General features: G+C 38.7%; 2 protein-coding genes across 5 annotated transcripts in view; both read right to left on the bottom strand.

Moving 5' to 3' along the window:
* Nucleotides 1-477: 477 nt before the first annotated feature.
* lrrc74b (leucine rich repeat containing 74B) lies at nucleotides 478-14847 on the bottom strand. Of its 3 annotated transcripts, none has more exons than XM_042488781.2 (10): nucleotides 14540-14843; nucleotides 13279-13474; nucleotides 11987-12129; nucleotides 7888-8020; nucleotides 6813-7019; nucleotides 4918-5027; nucleotides 3185-3300; nucleotides 1988-2066; nucleotides 894-989; nucleotides 478-809 (listed from the first exon to the last, which is right to left on the bottom strand). In XM_042488781.2, the coding sequence occupies exons 1-10, from the start codon at nucleotides 14636-14638 to the stop codon at nucleotides 693-695; spliced, it is 1296 nt and encodes a 431-aa protein (XP_042344715.2). In that variant the 5' UTR covers nucleotides 14639-14843; the 3' UTR covers nucleotides 478-692. The 3 variants fall into 3 exon arrangements, with proteins under 3 accessions (XP_042344715.2, XP_087932587.1, XP_087932588.1); XM_088076461.1 differs by having other exon boundaries at nucleotides 13279-13471; XM_088076462.1 differs by lacking the exon at nucleotides 1988-2066 and having other exon boundaries at nucleotides 14540-14847.
* Nucleotides 14848-15100: 253 nt separating this feature from the next.
* The window catches only part of nos1 (nitric oxide synthase 1 (neuronal)), a 60177-nt gene continuing 54929 nt past the window's right edge, over nucleotides 15101-20348 (bottom strand). For both annotated transcript variants that reach the window (XM_042487595.2, XM_042487596.2), the window contains one exon: nucleotides 15101-19312. In XM_042487595.2, the coding sequence (XP_042343529.2) occupies nucleotides 19297-19312 (16 nt within the window). In that variant the 3' untranslated portion in view covers nucleotides 15101-19296. The remainder of the gene's footprint in view (nucleotides 19313-20348) is intronic.

The raw sequence follows: 20348 nt of genomic DNA, 5'->3' as shown, positions 1-20348 counted from the left end.
CATAACACCGCTGCTGTAAATACTCTCTCTGCTACCTCCAATCCCGGCATTTAAAGATCATAAATAGACATAACTCAGTCATCCATTGAAACAAATACATATACGTCATTTCACTGTCTCTAAATGCCAGCTCACTGTATCTACCACTGCTGGAGTTGTCCTGCTGCAGTAAACAGGTCTCTTATCTAACAGTGGATTATTCTTTCAAAGCTGCTTTCTCTATTAGACTAGTCATACAGTACTTAAATCCTTTTTGTGCAACCCACTTTCGCTTCTTTTCATACACAATGTGGTGCTCCCTGATCCTCTCCATCATTCTACCCACTGACATTATATAACATCAAATCAGATCATACCTAAAAAGAATCATACTCAATACCTGTATTGTATGCCTGTGTTCAATTACTTGAAGCACGCACACATGCTGTGTATGTCTTTTGGAAAATGAGCAACCTCTCTGAATAATCTTTAAAATGATTGCATATTTAACAAGTTTTATTTGATATAAAAACATTTCATTCAGTGGAACATGCTCTCATGGCTCTTTTTAAAAAACTGACATCTTTTTAAAATGATACCCTTGCACGCATCCATCCGTTGGTTCATCTGCCAATGAAAACGTCCACGGGGCTTTGACAAGACTCCCTTCCATCTTCTCTGGCATAAAAGTACAGCAATTACAGTAACACTTTTCAAGCTTTTGCTTTCCTGAATGTGCCAATTCTGCCCCCATGATTTACTGTAAGCGCAGGGAGTATTTCTTTCACTGCTGAATACAGATCTTCAAAATCCTGGTTTACTGCGATGTCCTAGAGAGAGTGATAACAGAAAAGCGGGTGAATAAATTTGAAAGGAGGAGAAAGTCTCATAGAGGTGGGATATGTGCAAGTTACCGAAAAGTCTAATGCCTCCACGGCTGAATCTGGGTTTTCCTGTACAGACTTGAGGATCCCATAACACCCAGCGCTCTGAATGGGGTTCCTTCCCATCTGCAAAGACAGACATTAGAAATGTAAAAATATGGAAATAACGCCACAGATGGGGGTCTTTACTGCGGTTTTTACTGAGGTTAAGAAGGTGATGAGATACGTTTTTAAGGCTATTATGGTGTTTTAAAATTGATTTCCACCCATGCCTCAGCTCAAATCAACCCTCTCACTGGATGTAGTCAGCTTTAAAGGAACATATTAGCATTTTGTAAAAAAAAAAAAACCAAAAAAACAGTTTTTGGCTTTCTGGTGGAGGCTATAGTGTCCCGGGAATGAGTCCTAAAACCCGGAAATGAGTTAGCATTTGAGCACTCCCGCTTCCCTCATCTTTAAATCAATGGGTTCTTTGAATAGATTTTTGTCAGATGCCTGAAATAAAGTTAACCCCTTGAAACTTCGCTCAACATCACTTTTTTGTGATGTGTTCAGACACCTTTCACAGGTGTTTAAACTTCTAAACCCTGAGTAAATTGGTTTGATTTCTTTCAAAAACATGAGGAATAAAGGCAATGAGCGACTTGGCAAGAAAAGTTCTCCAAATTGCAAGAAATCAATAATATTTTTAAAAAGCATAGGAAAACAACAAACAGCATTTGCAATAATTAGCTTTCATATATGAAAATGCAAATAGGATAAAGTCTTTGAACTTTTCACTAACCGATCACAGTTTTAACAGCTAAATCTTGAACTGCCTAACATTTATCTGTTTATATTACGTTTTCAGACATGTTTATTTCACCAGACACCCAAAATCTATTTTCAACTCAGAAGTATTCATAAAATCAATATTAAATGCTCAGGCTGTAGCTCAATTTTAAGTCCTCCCCATAACTTCTTTTCAATCACTAAGCTGTTTCAGACAGTTAAGATGAGCCCCTGAGATCTCTGCTGGGGCGCTGACATTAAAACAAAGTACAGTGATCCATTCATTTATCCCATTTTACCCACTGATGCCCCCCATTGACTTGGGAGCTAGAACCAATCTTTCAGCAGCTTACGTTCAGGGATTTGATTGTCTTGTTTACTTTGAGGCCCATGGCAAGGCGGAGAGCTCCTTCAGGGGGTATGCGGTTGTTACTGTGGCAAGAAACAAATGGAGAGAACAAACAAAAGTGTGTTGGAGTGTGAGGGAAGCAATCATAAAGTGTTATTTTTTAAATGGTATTATTCATCCACGTAGCCCAAATGTCTGGAAATTTGTGAGGCGAGGTTTGTTTTGCTTGGGAAGCATATGATACTGAATTACTTGAACTTTGTTAATAGTCTCACTTTAAGAAAAAAGATGTCTGCAGTTAGAGATTTATTGGTAGATCTATGTAAAGGAAGTTGCCCTCACCAGGAGGATATAATGTGTTAGATTTGCCTAACAATTAGTACTGCACATGGTAAAATATGCTTTTTGCTCCCATTTGGAATTTAAGGAAGAATTCAATAAAACTAACCTAACAACTTCAAGCATGTAACCCTTTAAAAACCTGAGCAAATTTCTTGAAATCAGCAGGGCACTTCTTGATGCCTTTTTCCCCATGTTTCGAAAAGAAATCAAACCAACCGGCTCGATTTCTTAAACAGCCTTGCTTTTTGCGGGTATTTAAACCTTTGAAACGTGATTTCTTTTTAAAACATAGGAAAAAACAGCAATCAGCAACTTGGCATATAATGTCCCAGAAATTGCAAAAAAATCATTAAAACGTGACAAGAACATTACCGAAAAGTTAGCTAAAGACAGAGAGAAAAAGAGCAAGAAAGAAAGTTTAATCATAGAATTACTAAATAACTAGGGAAAAATATCAAGAAAGCTATTTAAATAATTATTACAATTATATAACTAAAATTAGATTACAGAAAACAATATTATTATTTATATCATTTATCATTTTTATTTTTTTGTTTTAGCACCAATAAATATAATTTTCTTTATTTATTCTGTGACTTTTATTTCCTTTTTTGTTGCTAATTTCAGATATTTTCTTGCAAATTTTAGGGGCATTTCTTGCTAACTTACTCATTGCCTTCTTTCTATGTTTTTAAAAGAAGTCAAGCCACTTTAGTATGGTTTCAAAGGGTTAAATACTTGTGAAAGACATCAGCACAAGAAAAGTGACAAATGTGACATCAGCATAGGTTTCAAAGGGTTAACTCAATTACAGTGAAATAATGTGATCACCAGATATGAAGATAACAAAGCCTCATACCTCACATTCAACTCCTCCAAAACAGTGTTCTCTTTCAGAGCCTGTCCTAAAGCGATGGCTCCTTCTTTCCCAAAGCCATTAAACGAAAGGTCCACTGTTCTGAGGAAAATGTTTCCCTAAAAAGAAAGAAAAGAATGTGTCTTTTATAAGGAAAGATCTCAAAAGCAAAAGCAAGTCAAACTTGAGCAAGTTTTCTAACAAGATTATCTGAGGACAAAAGGCAGGCTTTCATTTGAAGCGAGAGAACAGCGGTATAGATCCTGACGTAATCAGCCTCTCATGTCCCGAATCAATCACTCCTGTCAGCGCAGCCCACTGATCAGGTCCCTCTGACCGGCTTGGTCATTAAGACAGGGGGAAGAACTGCGTCGGTGCTGTCTCTCCTGCTGTGAGACGCTTAATGAATACCTGACCAGGAGGCTGCTGCACAGAGCAAGATGAGCGAGTTAGCCAGGTTATAATACACAGTACTTTCCTCCAGTGGCAATTATCAAACTGCATAGCTGAATCATACTATTAAACTTCATATACAAGTTTACAAACTCAAAATCACCATGATGATCTTGTTACTTGTTGCAATGCTAGTTCTACAAATCCTTCGTGTCCATTTGCAGTAAAAGCAATATGCATCGAAAGACAAACTAGACTAATAAAACCAAAAACATTACAACAAATGTCTAGGGAATGGATTAAAACATCCTGTCATAAGAAATTCATGAAATGACCCTAAATTCTTAACATTACGTGGTGGTGGTGATAATTACGTGCCAGCACCACAGAAACAATGGCAATGTAAAGTAGGTTAGGATGCTTTGTTGTGGTGGACATATGAATATCCTGGTTCGACAAAGTCACACACTGGATGGTGCTTAATGTTACGACCCCATGGGCAGTATACAGAGTGATAAACGATCCTCGCACATCACACCAACTTTGGCTTCATTGCACTGGTGTCCAGTATATGTATTTCTGCAACGACCTTTCACTGAGCATCAGATCCGCTGACTCAGTTCCCGCTTTTAAATCACGCCTGAAAACTGACTTCTCTAATAGTTCACAGACTTTCATTATTTTACTGCTCTATTTCACTTAGGTTATATATATAGTTTTTCCTAGCCTTTTCTGTTCTCCTATCTTTTACCATAGCTTTTTCCTTTCAAATAATTGTCTAAATCTAAATATTTCTTGAAATTTGTGGAACATTTCTTACCAAGTTTCTTATTGTCATTTTTCCCATGTTTTTTTTAAAGAAATCACACAATTTGCTCTGGGTTCAAAGGTCTAAATGCTTGTGGGAGGCATCTGTAAGCAGCACAAGTAAATGAAAATTGTAATGCTTCAGCATGCAATTACATTTTTAACAGCAGTGCACTCTAAACTTAAAAATTTGGGTACAGGCTTGTCCTGTTTCACCATAATGATGGCCTCATGCACAAAGCCAGGTCCGATGGCCTGCACATCAGAGCCCTGATCTCAACCCCATCCAACATTTGAGATGAGATGGACCACGAGCCAGGCCTTACCGCCCAACATTAGTGTCCAACCTCTGATGATTTTGTGACTGAAATGGGAGCAAATCTCCTCAGCCAGTCTCCAAAACCCTGCTGACAGCCTTCCCAAAAGAGGCTATTGTAGCAGCAAAACTTGTTCTAACCTGTAAATCCTCTTTTGTTTCGCATGAGTTAAAAACGAATATAGTGTTCAAATATTGATTTTTTTTTTAGGCGTATTACCCCAAGGCCATTGGCCAGCATCACAGCTCCTCTTCCTCGAATGCAGTTCCAGGCCAGACTTAGTGATCTCAACCCTGTGTTCTCTGATAGAGAGTCTCCCAGGTGTTTTCCTTTGGATAGGAACAAGATAAGAACAAAACAGAAACAAAAAGTTCCATTATTTCATTGAAAAGCAAAGAAAATGTCTATTATTCTCAGTAAATTGCAATGACTTGTTCAAAATGAATATAAATCGCTGTTATCAGTCAGTCTGTACGTGTTTGAGGCAGTTTCTCGAATAGCTGAACTTTGATTTTGCAAAAAAAGTAATCACATTGAGACTGATGCATGGAAAATAATCTATGACGACAGATATTTTTTGGTGTCAAAAAAAGCATAATCAAAGATTCTTGACTCTCTGAGGGCAACTTATCTCCAGTAGATTCCACTGAGATGGCGCGATTGTGTGTTTCATGGCCTATAAGCAAAAGTGAGTGAGGGCTGTGCAGGCAGAGATCCTGAGGAGAAAGATCCCCATCATCATCTCACCCACTTTATCACAGGGATAAGAATGTGCACAGCACTCCATAATCACAGAAGAAGACGCTCTCACTGTGCCTGATTGAAAAAGCAATAAAACCATAGCATGAATGAATGAGTGTTTGATTGGTACACTGCTTTCTCTATGCTATATGGAAGAGTGCACTCAAAAAGCACAAGGATGTCCTTTGATATTTCAGCGATGGAAAAATTAAAATTGAATATGTGGGGATGAATCATAGCAGCACACATGGCAGTGCAACAGCGGTGTCCCCTTTCCCACAGACAGATTTATTTTCAATTACCGACATCAGATGCTCATTGCGTCCTGGTTTGCCATTCTGCCACAAGGGGCCTGTCACAAAGCTCATCCACATGATAATTAAAAGCGGTTTTAATGAAGGCGAAATGTTCTTGACCTTTGAATGCCACAGTCTGCTGCTGCCTGCTGTCCTGTGACGGCTCACAGAGAAGGATACACCATTACGGCAAAATTCTTACTGGTTTTATGAGAGGGGCTTTCTAAGAATCTAATGAAGTAGATATAAGCAAGCACATGTTGAATTATTCTGCATTTATCGCAGTAACTGGTCAATTGAAAGAGCTTTATTGGATATTCACTTAACATATACTATAGAAGACAGAAAAGAGTTTTGGGGTGTTTTTTAAAAAAAATGTATTTCTGGAATCTGGTACTTTTACTTTTAATAATTTAAGCACATGTGTATTGAAACATGAGTATTTTTACAGTATCGTATTAATACTTTAGCAGTGAGCAACTTGGCAAGAAAGGTTCTACAATTTGAAAGGAATTAGCAATTTAGTTAGTTAGTTTTAAAACATGTCTAAAACTAAACAATATTTATAATTATCATTAATATCTATTTTTAAATAATTCACGGAATTATTAGAATTTTTAAGCAATTATTAGAATTTTTAAGTCATGATTTTCCTTTTTTGTATATATATATATAAAATATTTCAGGTTTAATTTCTTACTTATATTTGGGTAGTTTCTTTTAGTTTTTTTTTAGTTTCTAGGTTTTTTTTAAGGAAATCAAGCCAATTTGTCCATGTTTCAAAGGTTAAACAGCAGAGATAGAGCTCTGTCCAGAGAAACTAAACTCATTTACATTTGCCACACCTCTGCAATGTCCTTTGCTATCCATCGATGCCGTATATACTTTTTTAGGGACCTAAAGTTCAATTATTATCTGCTGCGAATGCAAAGTATGTGAAAATATGTATCTCCAGTGGAAATCTTTAATATCCACCTAATGAAAATGGGAGCCACGGGTCCTGTTTCATTTTTTGAAAGGCTAAGGCATTAAAGAAAGTATGTGACCTTTATTATGTATAACTAATGGCTGTCCTACCTGCACGCTCTCCCAGCGCGTTGTAGCTGAGGTCCAGGTGCTGTAGCTTGGAGTTGGTGATCAGTGCCGGGCTGAAGTGCTCAGCGGAGCGGTCTGTGAAATGGTTTCCTGACAGATTGAGGCTCACCAGGGTGCTGTTCTCTTTAAGCATACCAGCGACGGCTCTGGCTCCATAATCCCCAAGGTTGTTGTCAGCAAGGTCCACCTCTAGGATTGACACACAAGTATACGAGGAGAAGGTGACGTGTTTCCCATCATGAAAGAGTCCAAACAGAAGAAGTTTATCCTCCACAATTCAAAATATGTTTATTGTTTTATACTGTATAAATCAGTTGTTTAAAGTTTGCTTATTGTCATTCTGATAGTTTTGGTAGCCTGATTACTGCAGAGAAATGTTTCAACAAAATATTTAAGACTGCATCAGTAGCCTTTAGTATTTCAGTTGGTATTTCCTTCTTTGTTGTACTGTAGCTACAGACAAAGTTAATACCATTAAATTCCAGTTATGAATGAAATAGATCAAAGGTTTGTGGCTGTGTTTTAGTTATAAAAATACATTATCCTCACAATTATTGTACATAATATCTATATTTCCACATACAGTGCCTTTTAGCTGCAGAACTCTAAAGTCTAAAGTGAACACAAGCAGCATGGGCGGCCCCCTGGTGGACATCTGAACTCTGCTGAGTGCATTTTTCTAGTTGTATATCTGTTTATTTGTTAAATTAGAAAAAAAGGTTTCCTTTAAAACTCTGTATTAGCAATTAAACTGTTTTACTGTATGCTCCCAAACTGGATTACCCCCGAAAGCTGAATGGTGGTGTCTGACAAAGGGATGTTAAAAATAACGTCACCCCAAAGAGCCCACATGACTCAGAGGAGTCATTCTCCATTGGTTCCTGAACTGACTGACATTTAACAAATATGAAACATGGACCCCAGATATATATGGCACATAATTGAGGTGAGTGGCGTGCGAGTGGGAGTCGGGGTGGCACTTTCGCTACAAGAATGTGAAAGAGTGAGGGAAAAGGCAGAGAAAATGTGTGCATGCTTGAGTGCCCTGTAAAACCACCTGTAATATAACAATTTTCCTTTAACATCTCGGCTATGGCAGCTCCGCCCATTCCTTCCATCCAATTATCTCGCAGGTTCAGCCTCAGTACTGAAGTGTTGGTTACCAGGGGAACTGCCAGTGCTTTGGTGCCCTGCAAACACACAACCAAACCTCTCCTCAAAGTGAAATTCTTCTGTTTGTTCACTGCAGTATATTTTCTTATCCATATTCCAGTTAAAAGAGTAGATGTACTGATGCAGGTGGGCAGAGAGCTAGAGTGAGAGAGGGAGAGAGAGGGGTGAATATTAAACCTGTGTGAGACAAATGAAGCAGAACGGAGCTGTGTGTGGAGGCGTGGGTCAGAAATGAAGCTCGCAGAACATGAAAATTATAGTTTCTAGCACGACTAATGAGAAAGTTGGCTGCATGAAGCCTTATGTTAACTTGATCTTAAAGAGAAATGAGAACCCCATCAGAGGATAGTGCATTTAAATGCATGCAGAGTATTTTTCTTATAGAGATCAGAGAAGCCCATCACTCTGCAAGACATTAAACAAATAACCTTCGGCAGCTGCACTTTGTTACTTTTCTTCTACTCTCTCTGATTGACAGGTGAATACTTATTTAAAATCAGATTCAATTTGCCTGAAAGACATTACTGAGGCCAAAACCTCGGGAAATGGCTTGTTAGGGAATGGATTTACTTTTACAACTTTCATTTACAGCGTTATGGACTGGTGGAAGCCTGTAAAAATGTCAAAATGTGTTGCTAAGAGCTCCAGGCAATGGATTTTCAAATTTGCAAAAATGTACAATTCCCTCTGTCTGTACAATTCCCTCACAGAGCAGTTTCACATTGATTTACCATTAAAATTACATGCAATTGCACATGATTTATGAGCTAAAATAAGGTTACATAGGTTGTAAGTGTAAAAAAATTTATAGATGTTGGCCTATATCTTTTTACAAAGCATCCTCCTGAGACCTGAGCTTTTCTTTGGTATACATCTTTAATTTCTCTGAGCAACTTGGGATTAGTAGGACCTGATAAGTATAAAGAACTAAGCAATGTATTTCTACAGTAAGTAGTTTTTGAGAAAAAAAGTTTTCATATGGGGACAATGGGTTTATTTTTAACAGTCACAAGTGTGAAATTAAATATAAAACAGTTTATTTCAATGCCTGAACATTGTAACAATGCAAAATGTAATCAATGTTTGGTAACTTTAAGGGTTTGGGGTCACTGTTCAGGTCTAAAACTATCAATTTCATTGCCTCAACATGACTGTGCAAAAACAAAATAGCAAACAACAGGACATTTTTAAGCCTTGTGATTTGTTTGCTTTGTAAATGAAATTTTCTTGCTCCATACTTACAGTTAGGAATGCCCCTTTTGTCTGTAAGAGCCAGTCACAACTAACTGGCCTGCAAACTGCTGTGATAATCCAATTAAGTCCAAATGTCCTAAAATGAGACAATAATAAAGTCCTAATGTCCTCAAATGAGCTCCTTCTAATTTACAGCGTTTAAGCTTGTTACAATTGCTAAAATGTGTTAAGTTTGCATGCCATATCAAACTGCAAACATCATATTAAGCATAAATACACAAATTTCAACCATAAAATTTGATCAGGTGCTATACCTTGTCCACTTGTGTCTTGACCTGCTGAAGACTTGACTTGCCAGATGGCTGCCATCTTGTCTTTACATGGATTAGTGTGTTGTGCTTTTGCCACCACTAGATGGCACTTAAAAAGTCCGTGTAGAAGGACAACAGGTCTCAGTTAACCTCCTTAAAAGCTGAGCAAATTTGCTGGATTCCTTTACAAAAACACGTGGAAAGAAGGCAATCAGCAAATTGACAAGAAATGTCCCAAAAATTGGCAGGACCCCCCCCCCAAATTAGGGAAAAAGGGAAAGTAAGTAACAGAGCAAAAAAAGAAAATTAACTAAATAAAGTGCTAGAAAAAATGGTAAATGGTAAAAATCTCTGCCTTTTTTTTTTTTTTAGCACTGCTTCAGGTCATTTTTTCACATTTTAATTTTTGCAATGTTTGGGACATTTCATGCCAAGTTGGTGACTGCATTTTTTGTCATATTTTGGAAAGAAATCACATTTCAAAGGTTTAAATACTTGCGAAAAGAGTCTGAATGCTGCAAAAAAAAAAACAAACAAACAAACAAACAAAAAAAAAAAAACTGATGTTGATCCAGCTTTTAAAGGGTTAAGCAGAAGGTGCTGCAAACCCAAACTGGAATATCCTCATATGAGGATACAGGGTTACATGCCAAAAAGTTTTTTTTGTTGTTTTTTCATGTGCTTAATGAAATGAAATGTAATGAGATCCATTAGTTGAAGTAATGTATTTCCTGTTTGGTGTAAAGCTGCCAAAAACGTCTTTGATTATGTTTCGGTAGATCTGTGTACATCTGTGTATATTCAGGGTTACATGATAGCGAAAACATGTTTGACACAATATAGATATTGTGTCCTAATGCTTGATGGGACCAAATAATAAAGCTACTTTTACATGTCTCAAGGTCAAAAGCATGTGCTGTCATTTGGGTTTAAAGAAAGAGGTAAATTAAAACAGATCTGCATTATGAGCTCTCTCTGATTATTAATCTGCCAGCAGCCTAGCTTCAGTGGGGTGAAGGACTCTCAAATTGATTATGTACTGGAGGATCTATATAATAGACCACACTTATGCAATTTTGTATGTAAATTGTACTGCAAAGATCTTTACATTCATGATCTATTTCCAGGGAAAGGGCTGAAAACGCCTTGAAGCTCTGCTGCATTGGATTTACCACAGTGCTCCCCAGACTTTGCCATGATCAGTGCAGTCCCCGTGAAGGTGAATGTGACTTTGGATTAATTAGTCATTCACTGAAAAAAAGGTGTGGGCTGATGTGAGACGGTGTTAGAGAGAGAAGAAGAAGAAGTTCAAATATGTAGATCGAATCCCTTACTCCAGGTGAAACCGATGGCCACTTTGGGAGAAGCAGAAACATGTTGTGAACTCAATACTGACCAACTCCTGAGGGAAATATCTGACTCATTGCCCACTTTTCCTTTGCGTTATTGGTGCTGACCAGGTAGCACTCTCGCTATAATCCAAAGTGAGCTATGAGAACTGTAGGTGTTGACATTTGTAGGATTTTAGGATGTTTTCAGGATTTTAGGACATTTGTAGGATTTTAGGACATTTGTAAGAGTCTTCTTGTAAGAAGATGTTTCTGGGAGTTTAGGGCATTTCTAGGATTTTCAGACATTTCTGGGATTTTCAGACATTTCTAGGATTTCAGGATGTTTCTAGGATTTCAGGTAATTTCACTAATTTTTGGACATTATGGGCTTTGCCAGGACCTCTGTCGGAGGGTGTGAGGTATCCTCCACTGGCACTTTTTTGGAAAAAGCAAGCTCTATTTTTATGCTGTTCTATGCACTCTGGCACCTTATGTATCATCACCAAAATGTAATGTCTGTATAACATAAGTTTCCAACATACTAATGTCCGATGCCAGCTTGGCTGGTTACAAAAAATAACAAACAGACCAGATCAAGTAAAAGGTAAATAAAACATTTATCTGTGGGGTCCTTCCCAAAATGCTGTCAGACACTAATAATCAGAGTCTTTCAGTGGCAAAACAAACACTTTTAGTTGACATACTGATATTGCCAAATGCAGCAACTTCTTAACATTATAGTCTGTTTCACAGCTGCTAGCTGCCGCAGTCTCTGGACCAGTTTCAAAGAAGTTGTCTCCATCAGTCACATTGACACAAAAACTGTGAAAATGGGGACCAGGATGAAGAATACTGAAGTTTCCCTTCAACAGTTGCTCTTGTCACTGAAAGGCTGAACCGTTCACAGATGGCAGCTGAGTGTCTGCAGAGGCACTTGAGCACTGAAATATGTTTGCCCCGCACCTCGATTCCAAATTATAAAAACAATAGAATCAAATAATAATGAAATATAAAATTGGGTCAGAAATAGATGAATAAGTGAAAGTCAGACCAACCTTCCTTCAGCATAAAGAAAATACACATATCCCTCCTATGATTCTTACCTTCTAATAATTTTCACACAATCCCTAATTTATGATCAACATACCTTCGGCCCCAGACCGCGATGCATCATAGACAGCTCACTACTTTGCATCTGCTGCAGGAAGTAAGAAGCAGGTACAACCTGTAACACCTTACACGCCTCCATGTAGCACGCCTGCCCCGTCAGGTCATACGCCTCCTCCTTATCTGCAATGTGAATAAAGACACTGACTGTCTGAATTGTTCGCTATCAATGCCTCTTTGTAAAAGGAGAGATGTGGCACTTTCCCTCGCAGGAGGACCTTTTGAGTGTGATATTGAAAACTCCCTCGTGGCTGATTTGGCCCTGTCAGGGGAGCTCATTTACACCAGATGGTTTTCACTTGTGGTGAAAAGAAAGCCTGACACAAAGACTGGGATGAAATCATTAAGATGCAGAACAGGGCTTTACATGTGTGGGCAGGTGCATGTAGGAGTTACTGTTTTGATTTGTTTTTTATTTCTTTCTTGAAATCATTTAGAGAGTGAGAAGATGGAAAGCAGAAGAGAAAAGATTAACAGATGGGGTGGCGGGAAAGCTTTGCTTTAGCAATGCATGTTTGGATCTAGATCAAATTAAGACTCAAAATACTGTGTACTGCTAGAGCAGAGACACTAAACTTGCTTTGCTTTGGGTCTACTTTTGCTAAATGACAGGAGGCCAGGGGCCATTCGGAGCAGCCAAATACACTGTATGTTCCTAGGATTTCAGGACATTTGTAGGATTATAGGATGTTTTTAGGATTTCCGGACATTTGTAGGATTTTAGGATGTTTCTAGGATTTTAGGACGTTTCTAGGATTTTAGGATGTTTCTAGGATTTTAGGACATTTCTAGGATTTTAGGATATTTCTAGGATTTTAGGACATTTCTAGGATTTCAGGTCATTTCACTAATTTTTGGACAGTATGGGCTTTGCCAGGAGCTCTTTCGGAAAGTGCTGGGGGATCGTCCACTGGCACAGTTTTGGATAAACAAGCTCTATTTTTATGCTGTTTTATGCACTCTGGCACCTTCTGTTTACTAAAAGTACAAAAACAAGTGTGAATCACTTTATTTTTACTGTGAATTAGAAAATAGCTGGGGGGCCACAGGGCACCCTATCGGGGACCTGATATCGCCTGCTGGCAGTAAGTTGGGTATCACTGTGCTAGAGTCTGGTGTGAAATTTCAAACAGAAAATAACAGAGCAAAATGTCTCATTTCAAACATATGACTCACATCACCAAGACTTTCTCCCTTTTTTATGAGAGGGAACATCACACCCTTTATCATGTAATGTGATAACTTTCCCACCCTATATTATCCCTTCTTTACCTTCAAGCTCTAAATCTGTATCGAAGTCGTCATCAAAGACAACACTTTCCTCTTCTCCAAGCTCCTCATCTTCATTATCTTCCTCCTCCTCTTCCTCTTCACCCTCTCTTTGACCTCTGTCTAGCACATTCCCACCAGGACTTGAGCGTTTGTCCTTTGGCCCACGCATGTCAACCTCTGTCCGTCTCTCTCTCTGCTGGGTGGAGAATGAGAAAGTAAGACATCGTGACTCTTCAAAGCTGCCTGTTGCTGGCAGCCCAAGTCAGGAGATTTGATAGATTTGCTGCCAGGAAGATAAAACTGATACCTACACTTTGGACAACTGTGTCCGTCAATGTGGAGAACTGTCTCTTTGAGCTCGTATCTCTCTGTCCTCCCAGTCTTTGTGACCAATTTCCTACCCTCCTACTCCTTTCTTCCCTCTTTTCTATAACCTCTCTCACCGCAGACTGTTCTAGTTTTTTTACTCCCTTCATTTGAAGGCCTATGGCAAACTCACTACATTTCTCAGTACATTGTTATTTTCAGCACTAAATGTGCTACACAGAAATATCAGAATTTGGCACGTGACCACACACTCACATGTTCTAATGCACTTTTTGTGTGGACATCCAACTGGGTTGTGTACTGAAAAATGTGCAGCTTTCATAATGTGTTTGGTGCAGTCCTGTGATTAGACTACATAAAAGTGTAATTGGGACACTTTCAGGGTGACTCTCTGAGTCCCCTCTGTTAAATAAATTCATGTGCATACACAGGTCAAAAGAGCAATCTTTAAATAGAAAATTGCAGGTCTTTAGCTTGTAATTTTGAGTCTGTATTTCCTCGCCTTGAGCAAGGAAAGTGCTCAGACGTGTCTTGAGATGCTGTTATGGTTAAGGGAATACTTCACCCTGGATGACCATTTCTATCTCACTCGCTTACTCTGTGTTACCTTGAAGAAAACTGTTTGTAGTATGCCACCTGTGAACAAAGAACCCAAAAACTGAGAAAAAACAACAACACATTCACCAACATATGGGGTGAATGATTGATAAATTGGAAATCTAAGCTTTCCTTTCAAACCTTCATTTCTAAAGCTTAATATACTCTTGCAGGTGAATAACATGCTTTAAATTCTCACCTAGCCTCTCTCCGTCTTTTCAAGTCTAAAACTTCATTAAAATCTGCCTCCAAACAGTCCTACAAATCTCTGCTCGCCTACCTGGTTGTTCACACTCCCCCTGCTCAAGCAGACTTGGCTGGATGGTCAGCTTCCTACCTCTCCCAGCTGCAGCTTCTCACTTTGTGTTTCTGCGTCATCGTCTTCCAGCACAGAAGGCAGCAGCGTCTCCTTAGCCAACTTCTTCCCATGAACCATGACTTTGACGCTGAGCAATGGTGAGGAAAAATATATTCTGCAGCCTTTAACAAATTTTGCTCTTTTTGTTTGTTTTCAGGGAAATCACTCGACTGCATTTGACCAGCAGGTATGATTCCCTGTGTTGCTAAACTGTTTGAGCTACTTAGAAATGCTTCACTCTTCCTAATAGCCAATCAGAGTCCTTGTATAAAGTTTGGATGGCTTGTTATGTTGACATGTTTCCATAGTGCTGAGAGGAACCTCTGTGCTCTGAGTGTTGACTCTCTGAGCCATGACGACCAGCACTTACAACGGCAGGGACGGGAGCAAATGGCTTGTTGGCCACAACGCTGTATCAACATCTAAATCTGACCTTCAAACTAAAACACTACAATCTTAAACAAGTCCCACTGCGGGAATTAACCGCTCTGGTGCGGCTTCTCTCTCACATAAACAAGAAAAACAAACCAAGCAAATGTGTTGACATATTCTGTAAATGTTTCTCTTTATTTGTAAGTAAATGCAAAGTCCTTGCAGTTGATGCAATAAAATGGAATATCCTCAATCAATTACACAACAAAGGTCATTATAGCAGAGGCTGATTGGATCAGAGTTGTTCATAGCAGCAGCGATATGCAAACACAGAAAAAGAAACCCCCTTCGAGAATGTTTTTACCATCCCAAGGCCTGCGAGAAAGCCCGGACAACCTCACAATACAGTCTCACTGACTGACACAGTGCTGGTAAATAGACAGAGCTTTTTAAATATGAACAGGAGAGAGAAGATCACCATGCATTGATTTAATGCTGCCGTTTTACATCCCATACCTAAAGGATATGAGAGACACCATAGAATAGGCCTTTTTTTTGTTCTTTTTTTAAATCAAGCAGAATCATAGTGCTCATTTACATAATCAAAATACATTCTTAGAAAAAGATCAAAGTGGTACTCTTTATATTTTATACTTTGAATATATATCTATAGAAGCTATATATAGAAGCTATATCTCGTATCAATTGTTTTTCTGCTGCACATTTTACATCACAGACATTTTTTCTTGACAGCTCTCATTCCGATTTAACTTAATTATACAGAGGAGACATTCATCCAGAATGAACGACAGTGGGGACACTGGGATCACCCATTTTCTCCCGGCAGTAAAAATAGTTGATTAAGAAAAAAAAAATCGAATAAAATAAAATAACCAAACATATTCTGCTGTGAGAAAATCACATTGAAATCCGTTTATCATGCTAACAGTTATCTTTAATTTAAGACAAAGAAAGGGAACAAACAAGCTGACAAGAAAAGCCACAGGTTACTGCAGAGTGGGTGATCGATAAACAACGTGGCCCCTGCACAAATATATATTCAAATTACAACCCTGACTCATTGGAAAGCAGCAAATGACCACAGCGGCAGTGTGATTGCCTCTTGTCCCTTAATGAAAAACTTCACTGGAACTCATCACAATTGAACTGAACCGCTGAGATCAGAAAACTAAAAAAGCCATGTGGGCAGTTTCCTGTTACCAAAACACCATCTGTAAGATTCGCAGGCTCATGTGACTCACAAAACAACAAATTCATGCTTATTTTAAAAATCGGACCAGTTTGACGACAGGCAACAAGCAGAATAATCATGTAAGAACGCACACCTGAGCTCATGCATGTTTTTACACCCACTCAAATAGAGATGCGCACAGTAAGGATGATTTCTATCGCACACTCTCACTCACACGTACGCACGCACACACAAACGCACACACACACACACACACACACACACACACACACACGCTGATGCTACTGAGCAGGTGTCAGGTCACAGTGAAAGGGTGGCGTGTGAGCCAAAGGGTTGTGCACAATCATGCAGAGAGACAAAAGAAAAGAATGAATGTGCTGCATGTAGGCAGAGGCAGAGAGTTAATGTAAGGCAAGAGGCAGAGGAGTTATGATGCTAATAAATGCAAATTTTAAAAGCTCAAGAGCTGTTAGAGGTGACCCGGGCTGCACAGGGTGCTAAAAGATCTTTTTACTTAAGTTTTTTTACAGAAATATATCATTTTTAAGGGAATAGTTTGACAGAGTAAGATAAGAAACTGACGCCCCTATCATGTTGGTACGGTAAATATGATGCAGCAGCCAGGGGCCTTCTCTCAGTGTAAAAAGTAGAAACGGGGGAAACAGCTCGCTTGGATTTCTGCAAATTTAACAAAATCTAACAACCAGGACCTCGGAAGCTCAGTCATAACAGGGTTCCTGCACATTTTCATGGAAAAAAATTCAAACATTTTCCATGAGTTTTCAGGGACTAATACCATTTTCCATAATCATGCAAAACGTATAACACAAACATAACTGTATAGTATAATTTACTTCTGGTGTTAATTATTTTTTTACAGGTGGTCTGTGGACACAAAGCAGTGGAGTTTGCACTGTCTGGGAGTTACAGCCAACAGTTTGGTTGGCCTGTTGAATGACGGGACCTATGAACCACCATTTTTTACTTTCACAGCAGTTGAAGGCAGAGCCTGCGATAAAAAAATAAAAAAAAGGTCCATTAACGCTCAAATTCCACAAACTGGAACTGGGTATATTATGTCTAATGGAAACACATCAATTTTGAAAAAACAAACATTTATAGCAAAAGGTTTTTACAGCACTTTAAACCTGCATCCTCTTTAATGGCCAGTGGGGGCGACCACATTTAGAGTTAAATAGGCAAAAAAAAAAAGCAGGGGACGCTTTAGGTGGTGACCTTGTGATTGATAAGTTGCCACCACGTCGACCTGTCAATCAGGATAGAGGCATAGCCAAGCATATATCGCTGGCACTGTGTACATTTTAATAGCCATGAACTTTTTTTGGAGTGTTGTTTGCGTTCTCAGCATTGAACTTTGATCCTTTCGCAGTGTGTTTCATTGTGTTTTCAGTTCAGCTGGTCCCCTAAAAATGTCTTGATCAGCATTCGATTGTACTAAAACACACTTGAAGGAGTTGACTGCTTTTCTAGTAAGCAGTCTAAAATCAAAGCAAAAATTAGCATCCAAGTAATATTACAGTTAAAGAGAATACAAATGCAACTTTAACCAAGTGCTAGCTGATAACTTAGTGACTTGAAAAATGTATCTGGGAGAGACGTGCAGTCAGGTTGCCAGTACAGGTAGATCTGCATAGTGTCAGTCAGAGAACCCAAAAACAACAAACCAACTGGTGATGTCACTGTGGCTACACCCCCTTCTTCTTATATACAGTTTATGAATGCGACAAAATGTCATCCCGTGATCATCTTAACAAATTAGAACAACCTGAAAACAAACCCAGAGTTGTAAAATCCTATCTCATAGTTTTATACAAGCAGTGTTTTGGCATTTGATTTCTTTAAATTCACAGCTCTGTTACTTAAACTGGATTTCCTAGATTGTATTTCTGGTCTCACTCATACCTGTAACAGCACTGTTTCAACACACGGCTTTCCCCGTCTGAATGCCTGCTAACTGGCTGCTGGCTGTAACATCATATTTACCGTAGAGACATGAGGGTGAATCAATATTTTCACAACTGAGCGCATGAGCGTAATTCCCAAAACACTTGTAAACTGCTGATTAATACTTGGATAATTATCTACAATTCAAGACCTCATTTCCCAGAACAACACACCATTATTATATGGATTGACATATGATCATGATCTTTTTTTTGTTATAGTCAATATGTTAATACCTGGATATTTTATAATCTGAGAGTCCTGAAAGCGTGTTAAAGCACTTTTAATTTGCCATTTATTAAGAGTTTTTTTTTTTTTTTTTAACATGCACTGGTTCAGACTTCTACTTTAGCGGCTGCTCTGCACATTTTTTATGCAGCTGCTGTGGGTTGTGCAAGCCTCAGCTGGGACACATAACATTATGATGTTTGGGAGAGAATGGACAGGCCACTAAAAAGAGAGCTGGCACAGAGGCTGATGCATTTTGATGGACTGCCAGTGAAGAGCTAGATAATATGTTAGTTGAGGCTGTGACAGAATCGCTGTTTTCATAATTCAGGGTGACCTGTCAGAACGCCAAATGTGCTTGCAAAAAAAATCTATCAGTGTTTCTATCTGCATGCCTGTACATCTTTCAATTATCTCTGCCCTTTGGAACTTTTCCTAAAACTACAGCGTTTGATTAAAAAACAAAAAACAGACCGAATAGATCTGACCAGCCCTGATTCTTTCCCGAAATGTAAGGTCGACTTAATTCATACTTCAGAAATGTCTGTGAGTTTGTTATCAACGCCACCTCATAAATATAAAACCTCAATAAAAGCCTTTTTAACTGTAACAACAACACAGAGTATAGTATATTTCTTGAGTATATTCTTGTATTGGTCATGCATTCACAATGAGGCAGGTCATTACACTAGGTGCACACATTATGAATCAAAAATGATCAATTTTATAGTTTTTGGAAGTATCAACGAGCAAAACATATTCTCAGAGAACAGAACATTTCCAACTTGCTACAGACGAAATTGCAGAGCCCAACAGAAACATTAAAGTGGTATAAAAAAAAGAAGAAAGAAATCCATTGGGTTTTTTTTTTAGTAGTAGAAAAATTGGCACAGTATTTTTTAACCAGCGTTGCTGTGTCCTCCAGACTGGTTGTCAGAAAGCCCCTCAATTCACAGACCTACGAGCAGAAAACCCTGAGAGAGAGAAAAGACAGAGGGAGAGACAGAGAGACAGACAGAGAGAGCAACAGAGACATGGAGATAGAGATGTTACAGTCATTACTCATCCAGCCAACAGGGGCTTTGATGGCCAAATGTGAAATTCAAGTGACAATCCACACAGGAGCCATCGTCTGTGATGCATTATGTTGGTACTTAATGAGCCATAGTGAATATGTAGGGCCCTTGTTTTGCTCTCATGGCAAGGGTGTATGAAGTGTCTAATCTTCAATGTGCACAAGTGACGACAGAAACAAAAACAGAAATGGAACAGACCCGCTTGCTTTTGCTCTAATCCTGTTATTTTAAAGATCCCTCTCCACGGGTTTCCATGGTTACCCACTGTGTTTTTATCTTAAACAAGGGGTGATAACACATCGGCAACAACTACAGGTTGCAGATTGGAGTTACTTATACAGTCGTCTCTTGGAGATGGAGCTGCTATAGTAATCTCAGCTGCTGAGATGAATCTAAAAGGGGGCTGTGCCAAAAACACTGCTCTCTAAAATACGAGCTAACCAGCTGGCAAATCTGAGCGGCAAAGAAGATGAATAAATAAGAAAACACATCATAGAGTTTAAGTATCCCACGCAGATCAGCCGCGCTGCAAATAAGTTAAGTGAATGATTGAGGTTTTATGGGTTTGTGCACAAACTAGACATTACCATACCTCCAAAAATCAGAGACAAATAGTCAAACGATGAAGGAGGGAGTACAGTCATGTATGAATGAATGTTTCTAGTTTTATGTGATGAATGAGGTGCAATTTAAATTTTTTAAATAACAGAAATGTGATTCATGACTTTGAGTCAGCAGGTTACCTAAATAGCTTACCAAATTAGCAAAGGTTTCAGGCCTGAAATGAAAAAGGCAGCCACTGGCTAGGTTGCCGTTTAAATGCTCAGCAGGAGATTTTATTCACATCTGCAATCTTAAAACTATTGCTACAAAGACAGAAAACCCTGTAAAAATTGAAGAATCATTGGACCAAAAAATAAGACAGTATCAGTGT

The sequence above is a fragment of the Plectropomus leopardus genome, chromosome 4, assembly GCF_026936395.1.
Source record: "Plectropomus leopardus strain MGB_pleo_1.0 chromosome 4, ASM2693639v1, whole genome shotgun sequence".
NCBI lineage: Eukaryota > Metazoa > Chordata > Actinopteri > Perciformes > Serranidae > Plectropomus > Plectropomus leopardus.
Note: the sequence above shows the minus strand (reverse complement) of the source record. Positions and strands in the feature narration are given on the sequence as shown.